Here is a 15,346-nt window from a genome sequence, read left to right as displayed (position 1 = left end):
CTTAATTAGCCTCCTTACAGGAAGCCTCAACAAGATGACAACAGACTAAGAAGACAGCAAAGCATGAAGAGCACTACGTGGCTGCCCTACTGTACTTGCTCCATTTAACTGGAGCTCATCCTCATTGTCAGCCCGTTGACTTCTACAAGCTCCTAATTCACTGGGATGGCCAGGAGCACCAGAAGAATGGGACATCCCAGACCAAGCACACAAGAGGTGAAGGTATCTGCCACAGACAGCTTCATGTACAAGTCACAACATGGTACGTAAGGCAAACCTCAGAGCAACCCATTGACATTGCTGGGAGACAATCCGTTCACAAAACCCTACCAGAGGCTTCTTCTCCCCACCTGTGGAAGGCCAGTGGCCCAGAAGCAAGACCGGGAAGCCAGGACAGGGAAAGCCTACAACCAACACTGCTGCTTCACTAGCCATGCCCCAGCGTCCGCCTGAACCACATGCTCACCACCAGCACCGACTGACGGTGGGTCTCCATGGGTTTGGTTGTGCTACCCAGGAGTAGGACAGACACAGCCTGACACAAGAGTACAAGCTGCAGCCCTGATCACCTCCATCCTGTTTTCATACACATCTCCTAGCCTACAAAACCCTCCAGACCTTTCATTCCTCCAACCACAGGTCTCTGCTACCAAGTCAGAAACACGGGTGGGCAGCTCAGCGGGCCCATGCTTGCCCCAGCCAGCAGCACCTCTCACCCTCTGGGCAGCCCATGCCCCTCATGAGCCAGGGTGCCCCCCATTGGCTAGGGGTACCCCTCACAGCTCCTGCCTGTCACGGACTGAGGTGCCCCTCATGGCAGGTGTCTGTAGCCCCTCAGGGCCGGGGTACCCCTCGCGGCTGCGGCCCGCCCCTCTGCCCTCACAGCCGCCCCGCTGGGCGAGCCCGGGCGCCGGCCGGGCTGCGAGGAGGGCGCCGAGGCCGCGGCGGCGGTGAGCGGGACCGCCGCCCCCACCTCGCCGCAGAAAATGCAAGTCAGCGGGCGGCTCCGCGGCCGCGCAGCGCCGCTCAAAAGTTTCGGGGGAGGCGCCGGGGCCGGGAGGCGCGGGCGGCGGCCCGCCGCGGGCGAGGGGCGGGCGCGGGGCTGGCAGCCGGGCCCCGGCGCCGCGGGTGCAGCGCGGCCGGTCTCACCTCTTTCTGGCGCGGGTCCTGCGGGTAGACGTCGGGCGGCCCCAGGCGCGGCCGCTTGAGCGGTCTGTCCTCATAGCTGAGGAGCCCGAAGGCGGCCATGATCGCTCATGTTCGCCGGCGCAGCGGGCGGGCGCTGGAGCGGGCTCCGAGCTCCAGGGAGCAGCACTCCTCGGCTCGCCCCCCGCCTCACCCCCGCCGCGCCGGGGGCGGGCTGCGCGGCGGCGGACGGGCGCGGGGGATGGCTTGGCTCGGCCCACCCCGCCCCCCTTCGCTAGGCAGGTGCCGGCGGGGCCGCCCGAGCCCTCTCACAGCTGCACAGCGGCAACCCCCGCGCTGCTCACCGCACCAGGGTGATGACGGGGCCGAACGCCCCGCCGGCGGCTGCGGCCGACGACCCCCGAGCTGCCCCAGGGGGATGGCGAGGAGAGGCTGGGCGCGGGAGGGCAGCACTGCTCGCCCGGCCTGGAGGGGGGAGGCGCCGAGGCAGCCTTCTGTTGGGAGCTGAGCGGTTGGCCTCTCGCCCTGAGGGCCCCTTCAGCCGCAGGACGCGGCACTCGGGTGTCCACCCTATGTACCGTCTGTCCCCGTTTTTAATACCGCTCATTTTAGCGGGTACATGATTCACGCGGGGGCAGAACTGCCCGCTGCGGGCGCGGCCGGCCCGCCCACCCTCCGCCGGCGACGAGGCCGCCGCCTAGCAGAGCCGGCCCGGCCCCGCGCCGCTCCCGCGGGCCCTACCCGCCGCTCTAAGGCGCAGCCCGCCTCTCGAATTCCCAGAAGGAGCTTCACGTCCCGGGTACCAGTTGCACTAGCTGCTGAGGAGAAGGTGCAGCAGAGCCTCAGCCCATTTTCACCCACTCATCTCCCCGGGCACAGCCCCTCACTCTGCTCCAGCGGCGCAAGCCCGAGCCGAGGAGAAAAGGGCACCCGTTCCCTCCTGCTGTGCTGCCTGGGGTCTGAGAGATCCTAATCCCACTCCCAGAGGTACCGAACCACTGTGGAGAGGCACTGTGCTGCTCCATCGGCAGTGCAGCCTTGGGTGGCCCTTGGGAGAGTCGCTTGGCCCACCTGCCTTAAACTGCACCTCCCGGCCCAGGGCAGTGGAGACACGCTGCTCCGTGATTCCCAAAGGATGCTCACAGGGGCCAGTCCCTGCCACCCAAGAGGACCCACCAATCCCAGTGGATCAGCCAAGAACAGGAAAGGCGATGTCAACAGAGGCTGCAGTTTCCAATTAATGAATCTTAGAGGTAGTACAACATTAAAGCTTTAGGGTTCCTCCCTTTTCCACCGTGCAGGTGGATGTCCTGTACTTGCCTACCTTCTGCCTATCCTACTGGGGCATGGCTGCAGTCTCACAGCCTGCAGTTACTGCTCTGCTACACAGAACACATTTCTCCCTCAGTATAGATGCTGTCTGCTTAGATACTGGAGTGGAAGGTGCATTCTGTATTACCACTACAGTAAGCAACCATGAATACCTTCTTTTTCTCCCATTTTTACCCCTCATTTGTGCCAGACTCTCTCCTTGTGCTACATCTCTGGGACAGTACAAACATGAGGTCCTTGGAAATACAAGATTAGACGGTTGCAATTAAGTCTAAATAAAATTAACAGCAGCACTCTACAAATGAGCTTATGTTCAAATTTAGCGTGGACAAGAGCAAGAAATACAGGCAAACCACGTTTCTTTTGTCTCTAAGCAATTCTCTAATCAAACCACAGATAACTTAAGCTGAGGCTGAACACCTATTGCAATAGCAATAAAGTATGATAGTAATGCCCTACACTGACTCATATTTTTTATACATCTATTTAAATCTGTGCCACTTTTGGTTACTGAATTACTTCTCATGCATCCTGCTGTGTTGCTCACCAAAGCCAAGGATCAACAAGACTCCGATCTCCAAACTTTAAAACCTAGCTCTGAGCTGCCTTCCTTGGCAGGTTTATCAGACTTTTGTATGTGATCCAAGGGCATGCTCAAAAGACCATCTGTGTTTGTCATCTCTTTTTCTTCACTCTGCTGGTATATAAAACTGCTTCAGAGCTTTTCACAAGTTCCACTGGCATGCTGGATCAGTGTTGCGATCCCTGGCTTTGGGAAGATTAATATCATGCATATTTTAAAGTAGTATCACTATATTTTATTCCCAAAACTTTGTCTAACACATCTGGATTTATTTAAACACACAGATCCCAGTCTTTTGGTGGTTTTTTGTCATGCAGAATGGTCTGACAATCTCTGACATTATTGGGTTGTTTACTAATGGATAATTATTTGCCTCACATGCTTTAGGAAATGGAAGATGTTACAAAAAGCTGACAAAAGTTCATTGAAGGATATCTTATTTCCTAAAACTGCCAGTCTTTAATGTCAGAGAGCATTTTCCCCTATACTTGTTTGATAAACATAGTGGGCCAGATACCAGGCAATATTATTTTAACCACCCAGAAAGCAACATTGTATTACTGTGCAAACACGAAGAGACCATGTCAGATCCTTCCTTAATATTCACTGCAGAATTGACATCTAGATTTAGAAAGGGACTTGTACCATCTGCCAAGGCACATATATACTGAATTGTTTTCAAACAAATGCAGTCAGAAGCCATAGCTGACAATTACTGTTCCAAATAAAAGTTACCTCAGGGCAAACTCCAGGGCAATTTTCTGCTCTAATGTCTGGCTTGTCTGTGCATGGCATTATCCCTAGCCTGATCTCATCTCTGCTTACTTCATGCCACAAGCACTGCCTGCCCTACCGCAAGATCCAGCAAAGCCCCCTTGGTGCTGGCTGCTCCTGCTTCACGACCTCTGTTTTTCCAAGGGATTCTGAAACATTTTAACTCATTCAGAAAAGTATGTAATTTTCCATGGCATAAACTACTGCTCCACACAAAAAGGCTACCAGAAAGCTGACTCTTGAAAAAAGTAGCCACTGAAACAGATAATGCAGTTATTCCTCCCCCACCGCCCCCCCCATCACATTCTTCCTAGGACACAGTCACTTTTACATGCATATGTTCAAGTCTGTTCCTTTTGGTGCTCTTGTGCTGGTGATAATCATACTGAAATATTATAGTCCTTCAGGGAAGAATAAATGCATTCCACTTGCGTATTCAAAATTATCTTTAAAAATGGGCATTTTCCCAAACCTGCATATATTCAGCACTGTGCACATGCAAGCTCAGTGGTAATGGAGCCCAGTGATACCACAGTGTGCCATCTTTTGGTTATGTATGATGATCACAGCATGAACCACAGCTTTATTTAACCATTATCGGGGGGTGGGAGGGGGGGGGTGTGGAACCCAAACCCAAAAAAGTCATGTCTGTTTTGTTTTGTCTGTACACAGCCTTGCTTCATTTTAATTCCAAGGTCATCCGAAAACCTCTAGTGAAACCAGATTCAGTCTTTAAGCCTAACTGATACAATACTCTTAAAACATTTAAACAGTATTCCTGCAATGGATATGCATCCAGTTAAACCACTTTCTAAACTGATCTGATTAGGGGAAAAAAAAAAAAACCAAACCAAAAAACAAAAAACAAAAAACATCAAACCCTGAGTTTGCTGAAATCACTGGCGGTCAGTAGATAGATGCAGACACCTGTGCTGCTGGTCCTAACCAAGGCCCCAAGAGCACCACACTCCAGGGGATAGGTTATTTTTTGCCCATGACTGGCTTGTGGGAAGAGCAAAGGCAGGTCCCCTCTCTCAGGGCTCCTCTCCTGCATGAAACACAGGGAGCCAGCATGCTGCAACCATGTGGTTACACTGGGGGTCTTCTGTAAAGAAGTAAGAGAAAGTGTAGTTGTGTATACTTGAAACCTGAACTTCAATGCTTGTCTGAGCATCCTACGCACTACAGCCAAAACAATACGATATATTAACAGACACACTGCCTTTGCCAGGGAATGCTGTGACATGGAAAAGCAAGTGCCCAAATGCAACCAAATATTGCAGAAGGGGCCTCCTAGGTTAAGGGGGGTAGTGTGTTAACTGTGCCATTGCATTAGGAACAACCACAAACAAAGAAAAACACCCAAAAGATTAAAAATAACAGAGCAGCTCAGCATTGCTAGCTTTAGAGGAAAACCTGGGAAAATAAAACCCTCTGAAAACTTCCTTTTTGGAGATAATCAGATGTGACAGCCAAGCCTGTCTCTGAGATCCCCTGCTTACCCCATCCTCTGCTGGAAAGAGCAGAACACTCCTCAAATTACAGAGATCTGTCACCTTAAACCCTTGTCATCAAGTGACAGAAGGCACTGAAACATTCTACAAACTGCTCTGTTTTACAGCTTGTTCTACGAGATCAGTGTGCAAGCTAAAACCATACAGAAGGGACAAGGAAGAAGAACCTTTACAGCATCTTTCAGGAAGCATGTGCATCGTGGAGGTCTGCAGCTGAAGCTCTCCAAGGAGAGGGCTCTGGCCACAAGTAGAGCTGGCTGGGTGCCTGGGCTCTCACTGGGGATCTTGGCTGTTTGCCATGCTGATGAAGAACTTGCCGCTGCCTTGCTGAAAGCTGCATCCCTCAGAGGACTCACACACCACCATGCCAGCCCAGCAGAAGAAAATAATCTTTTGCATAGCTGGGGTGCTGAGCTTTGCTTGTGCGCTGGGGACGGCAGCAGCCATCGGCACACAGCTGTGGGTTAAGGGCACGATACTCTGCAAGACTGGAGCCCTGCTTGTCAATGCCACTGGCCAGGAGCTGGAGAAGTTCATTGGCAAAATCCAGTATGGGCTTCTCTACGGCGAGCGTGTGAGACAGTGTGGACTTGGGGGGAGACCTTTCCAGTTTTCATGTGAGTAATAATAGCATTTGAATTATTTAGCACTACACTGCTGACAGCTAGGGGAGCTGGGAGATGCTGCCCCAGCATCCCTTTGCTTACAGAGAGTCTAACAAGCATGAAATATGCTAAAGAAAATGCTGCTGTTAGTGTTCTGATCTTCAGGTACAAATAATTTATTTTCTGATACTAGTAAAGTCACACTAAGATTTTCAAACAATCTAATTTTCAGTTACACCAATATCTACAGTGCAAAAGACATACTAATACTTTAAAAAAGAGTATTTCTGGTTTTCAGTTAATCTGTATCATCTTCCTCTGTATATGTGTCAACATTATGTCCTCTGTGCCATCATGAAAGAATGAACTAATCTAGCAGAATCTCACGAAAGAGCTGGGGCATAGATATGCTTATCTACTGTTAAGAAACAAAGCAGCTGCATTAACTGGAGGAACTGTTGGTTGATGCTAGCTGACAGTCAGCTGTTCTGAAATTCAAACTTGGTATCTGACATACAGAATTTTATCAAAGACTGTTAGCAATGGTTTTGCTTTACATGTAATATAACATATTCATCTTCAAGCGTAAGATGAACAACAAAATGATCAAATGAATATAGTTTGTATATAGCAGCACATTTAATAGTTAATAACAAACAGCCATTTGTTCTATTTGCAATATACCACCTGAAGTTACTATAGAACAGAGTTCAGAAGCATTCTGCTAAAACAGCATGATAAATTACTAATATGAGTCATTTAAGGCAAGCTAATGTTACCAGATTAAGTATCAAATTATTTACTATACAATATTTTTCCAAAGTAGTAGAACAAATTAATTTAAAATTAAGATTTTTCATCTCTAATTAAATTCCACTGCTGACCTATTTATACAGATGATGTTCCCTCTATCACTTTGTTTGCCATCACAGTGTGCAGATATTTGGTGATAGGCTGGGGTGAATTTTCAGAGGGGCAACTAAATCCTGGGGAATTAGTTTTCTGCTGTAGGTCAAATTGCTGTGAACCACAGCTGACAAAGCCACTAATGATCAGCAGCTCTGTGACTGCCATTTGTCTGGGTTCCATACAGCAATGGAGCTCGAGGCACAGCAAAGCAGCTGTAAAACAAGAACCAGACACAACTGCAGCCCGTGGCTGGAGCTGTCCCCACAAACAGCCTCCCACGGACCCTGGCTGGGTGCACCCTAATTCCTACAGACAGAGCTTGGCTGAGCAGCCCCAAGGTTTGCACATGCGAGCTCCTGGACAGGGAAAGCAGGGCAGAATCAATCAGTGGCCAGCCTGGTGCAGAGGAAGTTATGGAAGTTACTGTCACGTGCCAGGCATTCCTTTCTAGTCTATATTGGCTTGGTGCACAAGGCAGGACTACATCCGGCCACCCTGATAGCCCCTGCACCCAGAGCAGCCACAGTTGAGAGCTCACTGACTTCCTTTTCTAATAATTTTCTTTCCACATATTGTTATTTGAATACTTTTAAATCATTTCATTGATGTGCCTTGCATTCAGGCTCTCATCTGTACATTTCATCCTGTTATGGCTGAAATATTGTAATATATTGCTAGTGTGATTGTAGCAGTCATTTCAAAAGAATTTTAGTTTTGTGGGCAGTGTGAATTAATATTACAGGTACAAGAAAATACAAAGGCACAGCTTATTTGTGATGATTTAATATCAATCATCATGTATTTTTTAAACATCTCACAATGCCACATACAGATAAGCCCTGGATCTGTGAAACTACTGCAGAGCATTTTCAACCAAAAGTGCCCCAGGGCTGCAGAGTTTTCTTTTACTATGGCCATACACTTTCTATCCATGCTCACAGAAGTCTCATGTAACCAAGTTTGCCTGTACAAATGTTTACCAAACTTTCATTCGTAAGTGTATTTTCAAATGAGCATATAAACACAAACATATAAACATTTGCATTTATAAGGAATAGTATAATGTGAAGTATTTAATTACAGCTAAGCAGCCCACTTTCAAATGGTAAAAAAATGCACAAACCCTGAATGTTCATACAGAGCTGCAGAATCCTACTGCACAGCACAATGTTAAAATTTAATTTCTTTAATATGAGTGCCAAACGTACATATTCAGAGAACTTCAAGGCTTTCAGGAGTTGCATAAAGAAGATTGAAAGAATAATTCACTCAAGTTTAGTAAATAGCACTGCTCTCATTTTCAGACAGAGAAAATGAGGTTTGAAGCATATGCTTTAATGCCTGTTCCCAGGATCTGGGATCAAGGCTGGATGTAACCTCATGCCGGAGACCCCTCAAGTCAGAAGTGAAGCTGCTGACCAGCCTGTGATGCAGAATGTCCTTCCCCAGAGAGAGCAGCCTTGCTCCCCACATCCCGGCTCACCGGGCAGCAGGAGCAGATTCACTGCAGCCGCAGAGCTGGCAGGGCTGAAGCACTGCGCTCAGAAACACAGCCCCAGAGCCTTGGCCCACCTAAAAGTGAAGCCAAGCTTACTTATTGGAGCATTCTTTTACCTTTTATTCTCCTTCCGTACACAACAAGCATTAACAGTGCGATATTTCAGTAAGTCTCACTCACAATATTACAAACCCATCCTGTCAGTCTCATTTGCCTGCACTGGTATCCTTTATATAGCACTTTGAAAAAGTAACACAACGAGGTGATCTTTGGCACTGTCTATACACTAAATAGAGACCTCTTACAGCTTAAATAATTTCACAAGCCCAGTTGCACTGATCACGGCCCTCCATGGGGCAGGCTTTGCCTTCACAGGCTTTTACTGACAGCTGAGGGTGGAAGCATTGCTGTCCTCGTAAGTTGTTCTCAGATCATCTTTTATTTTATTTAGATTAAAAAGCAAACACAACAAATAGGATTTGTATTTAGAAACAATGATGGGTGGATAGCAAAATATGCCCCTACTAGAAGCGTTCACTTCAGAGACCACTTAATGGAAGAGCTGGTTCACATTCCCTGGGGCTGCAGCAGACCTGGCCAGGCCGAGGCAGCATGCTCAGGAACTCCCTGGGAATGTCCCAGAAAGCAGGATAACCCAATGCAATATACACATGCATACTGTAATGCACTGAAGTGCACTTTAGCATGTCTAAGAAAAGGCATGGAAAATAGACTAAATGATTTAGTTCTATGTTTGCTCCCATTGAATGCTCCCCTCTGACCACTATATCTCTTTTAATTGTAAAATGAATTTGCTCTGCCAGCAAACCCAGTTCAGCTGGAGAAAGCCTTCTGCTTCATTTGTTCTTGCTGATTCTCATCAATTTCTGGGTCAGCAGTTCATTTTCTAAAGGTCACTGGCATGCATACCTGACACAATTTCATTCATTATAATGAACTTTTTCCTTTCAAGACAACATAGCTGCTGGAATTAATTTTTCCTGATACATCACATAAAATTTTAATGACAAACAACTATAAATGCAGGTGCCAAGGGAAAGATCCAGTACAATGCAGCAATGTGTTTCTCTTAAAATAAACAAAAGTGTTAAATGCACAGTTTTTCATGTTCTCCCAAAACATCAGGTGGTATTGTAAGAACTAATGCTATTCCTTGTAGAAATTCTGCTCAGGCAGGGACTCTTCAGCCTTTTTGTTGGGTAGCCTGAATGGTACAACTGTAAAATTGTACCTTATACCACATTAATAGTATAATTGCTTCTTATGCTTGTAAATTCATTAAATATGTAATATAAAGTTCAATAAACACAAGGTATAGTTTCTAAAGCATGCTTTGTGTTTTACTAGGATGAGATAAGGAATTTAAGTACCAGTGGCCAAACTGGACTATAGGTAGCCATCAGTAACCCTGTGTCTGCTGAGGGCCCCTGGGCCATGGTCCTCCATGGGCACTTGGTGCCTCTCTCTGCTCCCAACAGCCACCACCAATGCAAAAGGTGATATTTAACATGGCTTGAAGAACAGTTTGTAAACATTTGCTTCCATTTCCCTTTCGTTTAGCCAGAGAAATAAATTAACTTGACACCACCTTACCTGCTTCACCATGTTCACTGCATGGCAAGCTGCAGAATTGTTTGCTGGTAAACATTTTACAAGGTAGAGTAATTTATGTGAGACTTTTTTTACTCTCTGCACATTACAGCCGCAGTGAGGCAGTGCCAAGGCATTATTACCCCCACTATAATTGTGCCCCTGTGGATCATGAGCAGTTAAGTGTTTTTGATGATTCCTTCTAAAATACCCATTGTTGCCAAACAAACATGAATGATTAAAAGTTATTCTGTCATACTGAGTCTGATTGACTATCCCCTTGTGCCCTAGCTAAGTAGGATCACAATTTGAAAGAGTAGCTAAAAAGATGCATAAAAATGTCTAAAATGAAGCATTCCTAAATCTTCACATACACAGTGGCACATGGCTGGGACCCAGCACAGCCCTCAGTACATCAGGCACTATTCGTTGACTCCAAGAGCAAAGCTGCCTATTTCATTTGGATACTGCTCCCCACTGCTGCAGTCCTGACCATCTCTGTGGGCTCTCATGGGGCAGCAACCGGGGCAAGAGACAGTGACAAATGCAGCTGATGCAAAAGTTTCCAGGTTTTGGAAACTTAATTATAGAGTATGTGGTAAAAGCATTGCATTAACTGCATAACACATGCAGTGCTCACAGCCTCCTTACTCTCAGCTCCACAGAAGGCAACTGGCATCTCGCCTGCTGGCAGGGCACAGCACTGGCCTTCACATCTATGCCCTCATTTTACATGTTCTCTCTTATTTTATCTCAGTACCCCCCCCCCCCCCTTTTTTTTTTATTGTAAGGTTTCTCTATTTCCTCTCATTGATATATCATCTTACCTTTTTGGCCTTGGGCTTCTAGACACAAAACATTCCACAAGTGTTTTATTCGGGGAAATAATGGGGAGAAAAATTTTGATCTTACAAAATGTGCTTATTCTTTCGAAATCTCATTCAGAAAGTTTGTTGCAAATAACTTTTACATAAACTTTATTAGTTTCTCTCTCTTTAGTATCATATTTGATTTTAAGAATAATTTAAGAGATTAATGTATGTACATTATATATGAAAGACATTTCATACATCTCTTCTATTTTTAAGGATTTTTATCAAAAATACTTTTTCTATTTTCTAAAAATAGAACATCACCAAAGGCTAGGAGCTAAGAAACCTCTGATCCTTTAAGGTGTCTACATGTCTCCAGCAATGACTGTTGGTGGATTTTCACAGGGAGCCTCTGTACTATAAACAACTTCACACATTACCTTCCCTGGATAGCAAACATTCCTGGAGCCTTGAGCATCTCCCACCCACATGTAGTACACAACACATTTAACCTTCCAGTGTGTTGGCATTGCAGCTCTACTAATGATTTTCTGCTTCTTCATAACAAAACCTGGACCTTTTAACTTACAGATTGTTTGCTTAAGGTTTTCAGAAAACACCCACATACTCTTTGGGTACAAACATACCAAACCAACACTGAATATTTGTATCAATCGAAGTGGTGGAATCCCTGCTCTGAAATAGGAGGGCAATCAGCATCCCCACCGGGAGCAACTCTTTACTTCCCTTACAGACGAAGGGACAAGCCCTAACATTTGCACGCTTTGTAAGCAAACAGCACACACTGCTCCAAACCAACAGTGTTCAAGGCTGGTGGCCTCCCCCACCAGCTACAGGGGAATAGTGTGCACAGAGAATTATCCTTGGGAAGGGGAAAAGAGGCTTTCCCTAAGCTGGTCTCTCTCTCCTGGCCAGTCTACAATTCTGAGCTTCACAAAATGCTTCTGCCGCCACACATCCATGACAACCTGTTTTTAGTAACTTCATTTTCATCTTCAGTTGCATTTTGCAGAGCACAATTTAAATAATTACCACAAAGCAGTAAGAAATCCCTGGCCTGACTCTGAAACAACTTTGCTTAATGTGTATAATAACATTTTGTTCATTTTGTTTTTAGTTTTTCCAGATTTGCTCAAAATTATCCCTGCAAGTATCCATGTTAGTGTCATTCTCTTCTGTACAGTACTGATCATCTTTGCTCTGGTGGGAGCAGGTTTCTTCATGTTCAATGCTTTTGGCAGCCCATATGAAACTCTGCATGGCCCTGTTGGGTTGTACCTCTGGAACTTCATTGCATGTAAGTAGCACCCCACCCTTGGCCTGCCAGGCTGGTGCTGGTCCATGTGTGCCACTTGCAATGGCCAGTTTATTGGCATAGGAAACCAATATTACAGACCATGGCTGCATTAACTTCAAACTGGTAAAATAAAGCTAGGAGGAATATGGATGATTTTGCTGTATCAAAACATGTTTTTTCCAAACTGGAGTTAAGAAATAAAATGCCGAAATCCTCAGCAAGGGCAGGCAGCCACAGAAAGCATGGCAGGCAGCCTGGGCACATCCAGCACTTTTGCACAGGCTGGCAGAAAAAGAGGATGATGCCCACAAGCCCCAGGGACCCAGAGCTGTGGCTCTGGGATCCGCAGCATATGGTCAGAACTGGGAAAAGCACCAGAGGGGGGAAGAGAGGGAAAAAAAAAAAATAAGAAAGTTGGTGATGCAACTGCTCACATTCACCATGATGGGAGGTTTTCAGCTGGGTAAGCAAGATCACCACTTACACCAGCAAGACTTTCTCAAGGAAGGAAGGGACTGAAAAGCAGAGAGGGAGAGACTGACAGCAACTTGCTGTAAAAGTATTGTCTGAAAAACACACCGCCAGCAGGGATAAGAGACCATCCTGGTCCCTCTGCCACTTAGAGAGGGTAAAGCCCATTCTCTGCATTGCTGGCTTGGCTGACAAGATGGCTTACCATTACTTTACAAGATATTACACATTACAATGGTAATTTAATAAAGGACCTAGGTACATATTTGTCTTTAAAATTAAAGCTGAAAAAGAGCACAGATGCTTTGCTGGCTCAGGGCCCTAGAGCAACCATGCTAAATATTACTGGTCCTAAGCCAAATTCAATTTAAAAAGCTTACCAATTTCAATAGCTGTTGACTTGGATTCCCACTAAGTTACACTGGCCGTAACAACACTACCAATATAGCATTTGGTTGTGACATACAACGTGTGGCCTTGCCAAGATAATTAATACCTCCCCCTCTTTTTCAGGTTCCTGTGGGTGCCTCATTATGATTCTATTCTCTTCAGAAGTGAAAATCCACCACCTTTCAGAGAAAATTGCTAATTTCAAAGAGGGAAGTTTTATATTCAAGACTCACAGTGAACAGTTTGCAAATTCATTCTGGATCATCCTGGTTTGCTCCCTGGTGCAATTCCTGAACACCTTGCTGATACGGTTTGCTGGATTTGAATTTCCCTTTTCAAAATCAAAAGATTCAGGGACCGTCACTGGAGCAGCTGACCTGATGTATTAGAATTACATACTTTAAAAACATTTCAAACAGAGAGGTCCATCACCACAATATTCAACAGCCACCAGATATAATAACTTGTAAGTGACTAGCTCTAAAGAAATTTTTAAAAAGTGAAGGATTCAAATAAACACCAATATGGCATATGCAACAAACAAAAGTCATGCTATTTGGTAATGTCTAGATCAAAACACCCTCTCTTTCTTAAGGTAAAACCTTATCAAGACATTTGCCGTTTTTACCAGTAAGATATTTGAAAAGCAGTTGCTATGAAGAAAACTGGGGATATCAATAGCATTGAACTAGATCTGGAAACTAAAATAAATGGGTTGAAAACAGAGGCACACCAGCAGCAACACTGCTATCACCAGCAGCAGTTCTGCCCTTTAGCCCTTGTGAAGGCACAGATACAGTAGTTACCGTGCACTCCCCATGTTGCATTGCGTCCTTCCCAAGCCTCACATCAGTAGAGGGAACCTTGCCCAGAAAACAGCCCTACAAACTCTCTCTCATCAAACAATACAAATAAACATAGTCAAAACCTTTGGCAAAGAGCATCAATGGAGTTACACAACAGACAGGCTTACAAGGCATGCTGCAGCTCAGCAGAGACAGACAAAGAAGTATGTGAGGTTCTCTACTTCAAGGCATGCAGGAAGCCAGACTGGATGAATGCACCAGCCCTTGCACCCTTAAACTTCTGCAAGTCAGTTGAAGGAACCAGACTGCTCATCCCTGATGCAGCTAAGCCAGCCCAGTTACAGACAGATACATCAAAAGAGCATTATACCACCAAACACTACCTCCATGGGATTATGCGGGTACTTTGGAGACGAGCCACTCCTTGCAGGACATAGAAACAATGTTCAGAGCACACAGGAGTGAAGGTGCCCAGGAGGAAAGCTCCTTCCCCAGCTGCCCATTTATCTGCAGGACCTGCAGCTCCTGCACAGCTGCGGGTGAAGAGCAATCCCACCCTGCATCTGCCCTGGCACCTGTGGAGATGGTCATCCCCCAGATCATGTTGGGATTTGCTTCACAAAACCATATGTTTCAATGACCTTACTGACTTCTATGCCATCTTTTATACTTTTACTGTGAATAGCAAAACATTGCTGGGGTTTTTCAGTAAAAGGTTTGTCAACTACACCTCTGCTGCCCAAACCCTTTCACAAAGCAGCTCTGCCTCCCCATGCTGTGTAATATCTCCCCAGATTTTAACAATGTATAAGGGCTACTGCAACTTTTTAAATAGTTTTCTTCTGAATTATATGCATATTGTTCTCAATGTATCTTTTTAAAGCATAATATGTATTACATCTCATGGTATTGTTTACTATACAGCAAATAATGAGGAGCAATGTTTCATCCTTCTTGTTCCTGATGTTTCATGAAGTGCTCTGCTTGGCAGCAAACACAGGCTGCTCACGTGTGTGGCTTTCTGAGTGGTCCTTGCCAGTCCTGAAGAAGCTGGTTTGTATGTTTAAAATGTAGAGCTGCACAGACCTGCCTCAGCACAGAAGATAAACCCACTCCCATCCCTTTTGCTGTGCAGGAAAGAGCAACCCCTGACTCGGGGTCCAGGAGTTTTCACAGGGGATCACTTCCCAAAGAGCCCAGCTCCACTGCTCCCCACTCTACTCACAAGCCTGAGGCCAGCTGTTATTTTCATCCATATCCATTTCCAAAGGCAAACATAAAAACTTCCTACTAGCAAAATAAAACTGAGACAATATTTGTGTGTTTGACCAGCTGAAAGTAACAGGGTGAGTATGACCTGCTCAGTTCGTGCTTCTGGGTGAGCACCAGCACATGCCCTGTGGCTCGCTTGTAATCCACGAACATCAGCTGAAGAAGTTTCACCCTGTTTAATTTCTAGACTAGCATCGTTCATGATCTAATAAATAAATAAACAAATCAAAAATTGTATAGCAAAGGGAAAAATATCTATTTTGAAGATTCTTGAAAAAACAGATTTTTTCATATCCCAAGAAGAA

General features: G+C 45.7%; 2 protein-coding genes across 6 annotated transcripts in view; one reads left to right on the top strand and one right to left on the bottom strand.

The window, feature by feature from the left end:
- MED12L (mediator complex subunit 12L) overlaps nt 1–1,315 on the bottom strand; it is a 152,601-nt gene extending 151,286 nt beyond the window's left edge. For all 5 annotated transcript variants that reach the window (XM_030495049.2, XM_030495053.2, XM_030495051.2 and 2 more), the window contains exon 1: nt 1,150–1,315. In XM_030495049.2, coding sequence (XP_030350909.1) covers nt 1,150–1,248 — 99 coding nt within the window. In that variant the 5' untranslated portion in view covers nt 1,249–1,315. The remainder of the gene's footprint in view (nt 1–1,149) is intronic.
- Nucleotides 1,316–5,462: 4,147 nt separating this feature from the next.
- Nucleotides 5,463–14,504, top strand: CLRN1 (clarin 1). The gene is made up of 3 exons (XM_030495045.1): nt 5,463–5,966; nt 11,923–12,102; nt 13,087–14,504. The coding sequence occupies exons 1-3, from the start codon at nt 5,714–5,716 to the stop codon at nt 13,350–13,352; spliced, it is 699 nt and encodes a 232-aa protein (XP_030350905.1). The 5' UTR covers nt 5,463–5,713; the 3' UTR covers nt 13,353–14,504.
- Nucleotides 14,505–15,346: the final 842 nt, after the last annotated feature.

The sequence above is a fragment of the Strigops habroptila genome, chromosome 8 (genome assembly GCF_004027225.2).
Source record: "Strigops habroptila isolate Jane chromosome 8, bStrHab1.2.pri, whole genome shotgun sequence".
Lineage (NCBI taxonomy): Eukaryota > Metazoa > Chordata > Aves > Psittaciformes > Psittacidae > Strigops > Strigops habroptila.
The sequence above is the reverse complement of the archived record's forward strand: the minus strand, read 5'-3'. Positions and strand labels throughout refer to the sequence as shown.

What these genes read in the sequence shown, in the direction of transcription:
- CLRN1 (XM_030495045.1), top strand. Translation starts at nt 5,714, where the DNA reads ATGCCAGCCCAGCAGAAGAAAATAATCTTTTGCATAGCTGGGGTGCTG. An exon ending in GAGACCTTTCCAGTTTTCAT is followed by an intron (nt 5,967 to 11,922) that starts GTGAGTAATAAT and finishes TTTTGTTTTTAG; the next exon opens with TTTTTCCAGATTTGCTCAAA. An exon ending in CCTCTGGAACTTCATTGCAT is followed by an intron (nt 12,103 to 13,086) that starts GTAAGTAGCACC and finishes CCTCTTTTTCAG; the next exon opens with GTTCCTGTGGGTGCCTCATT.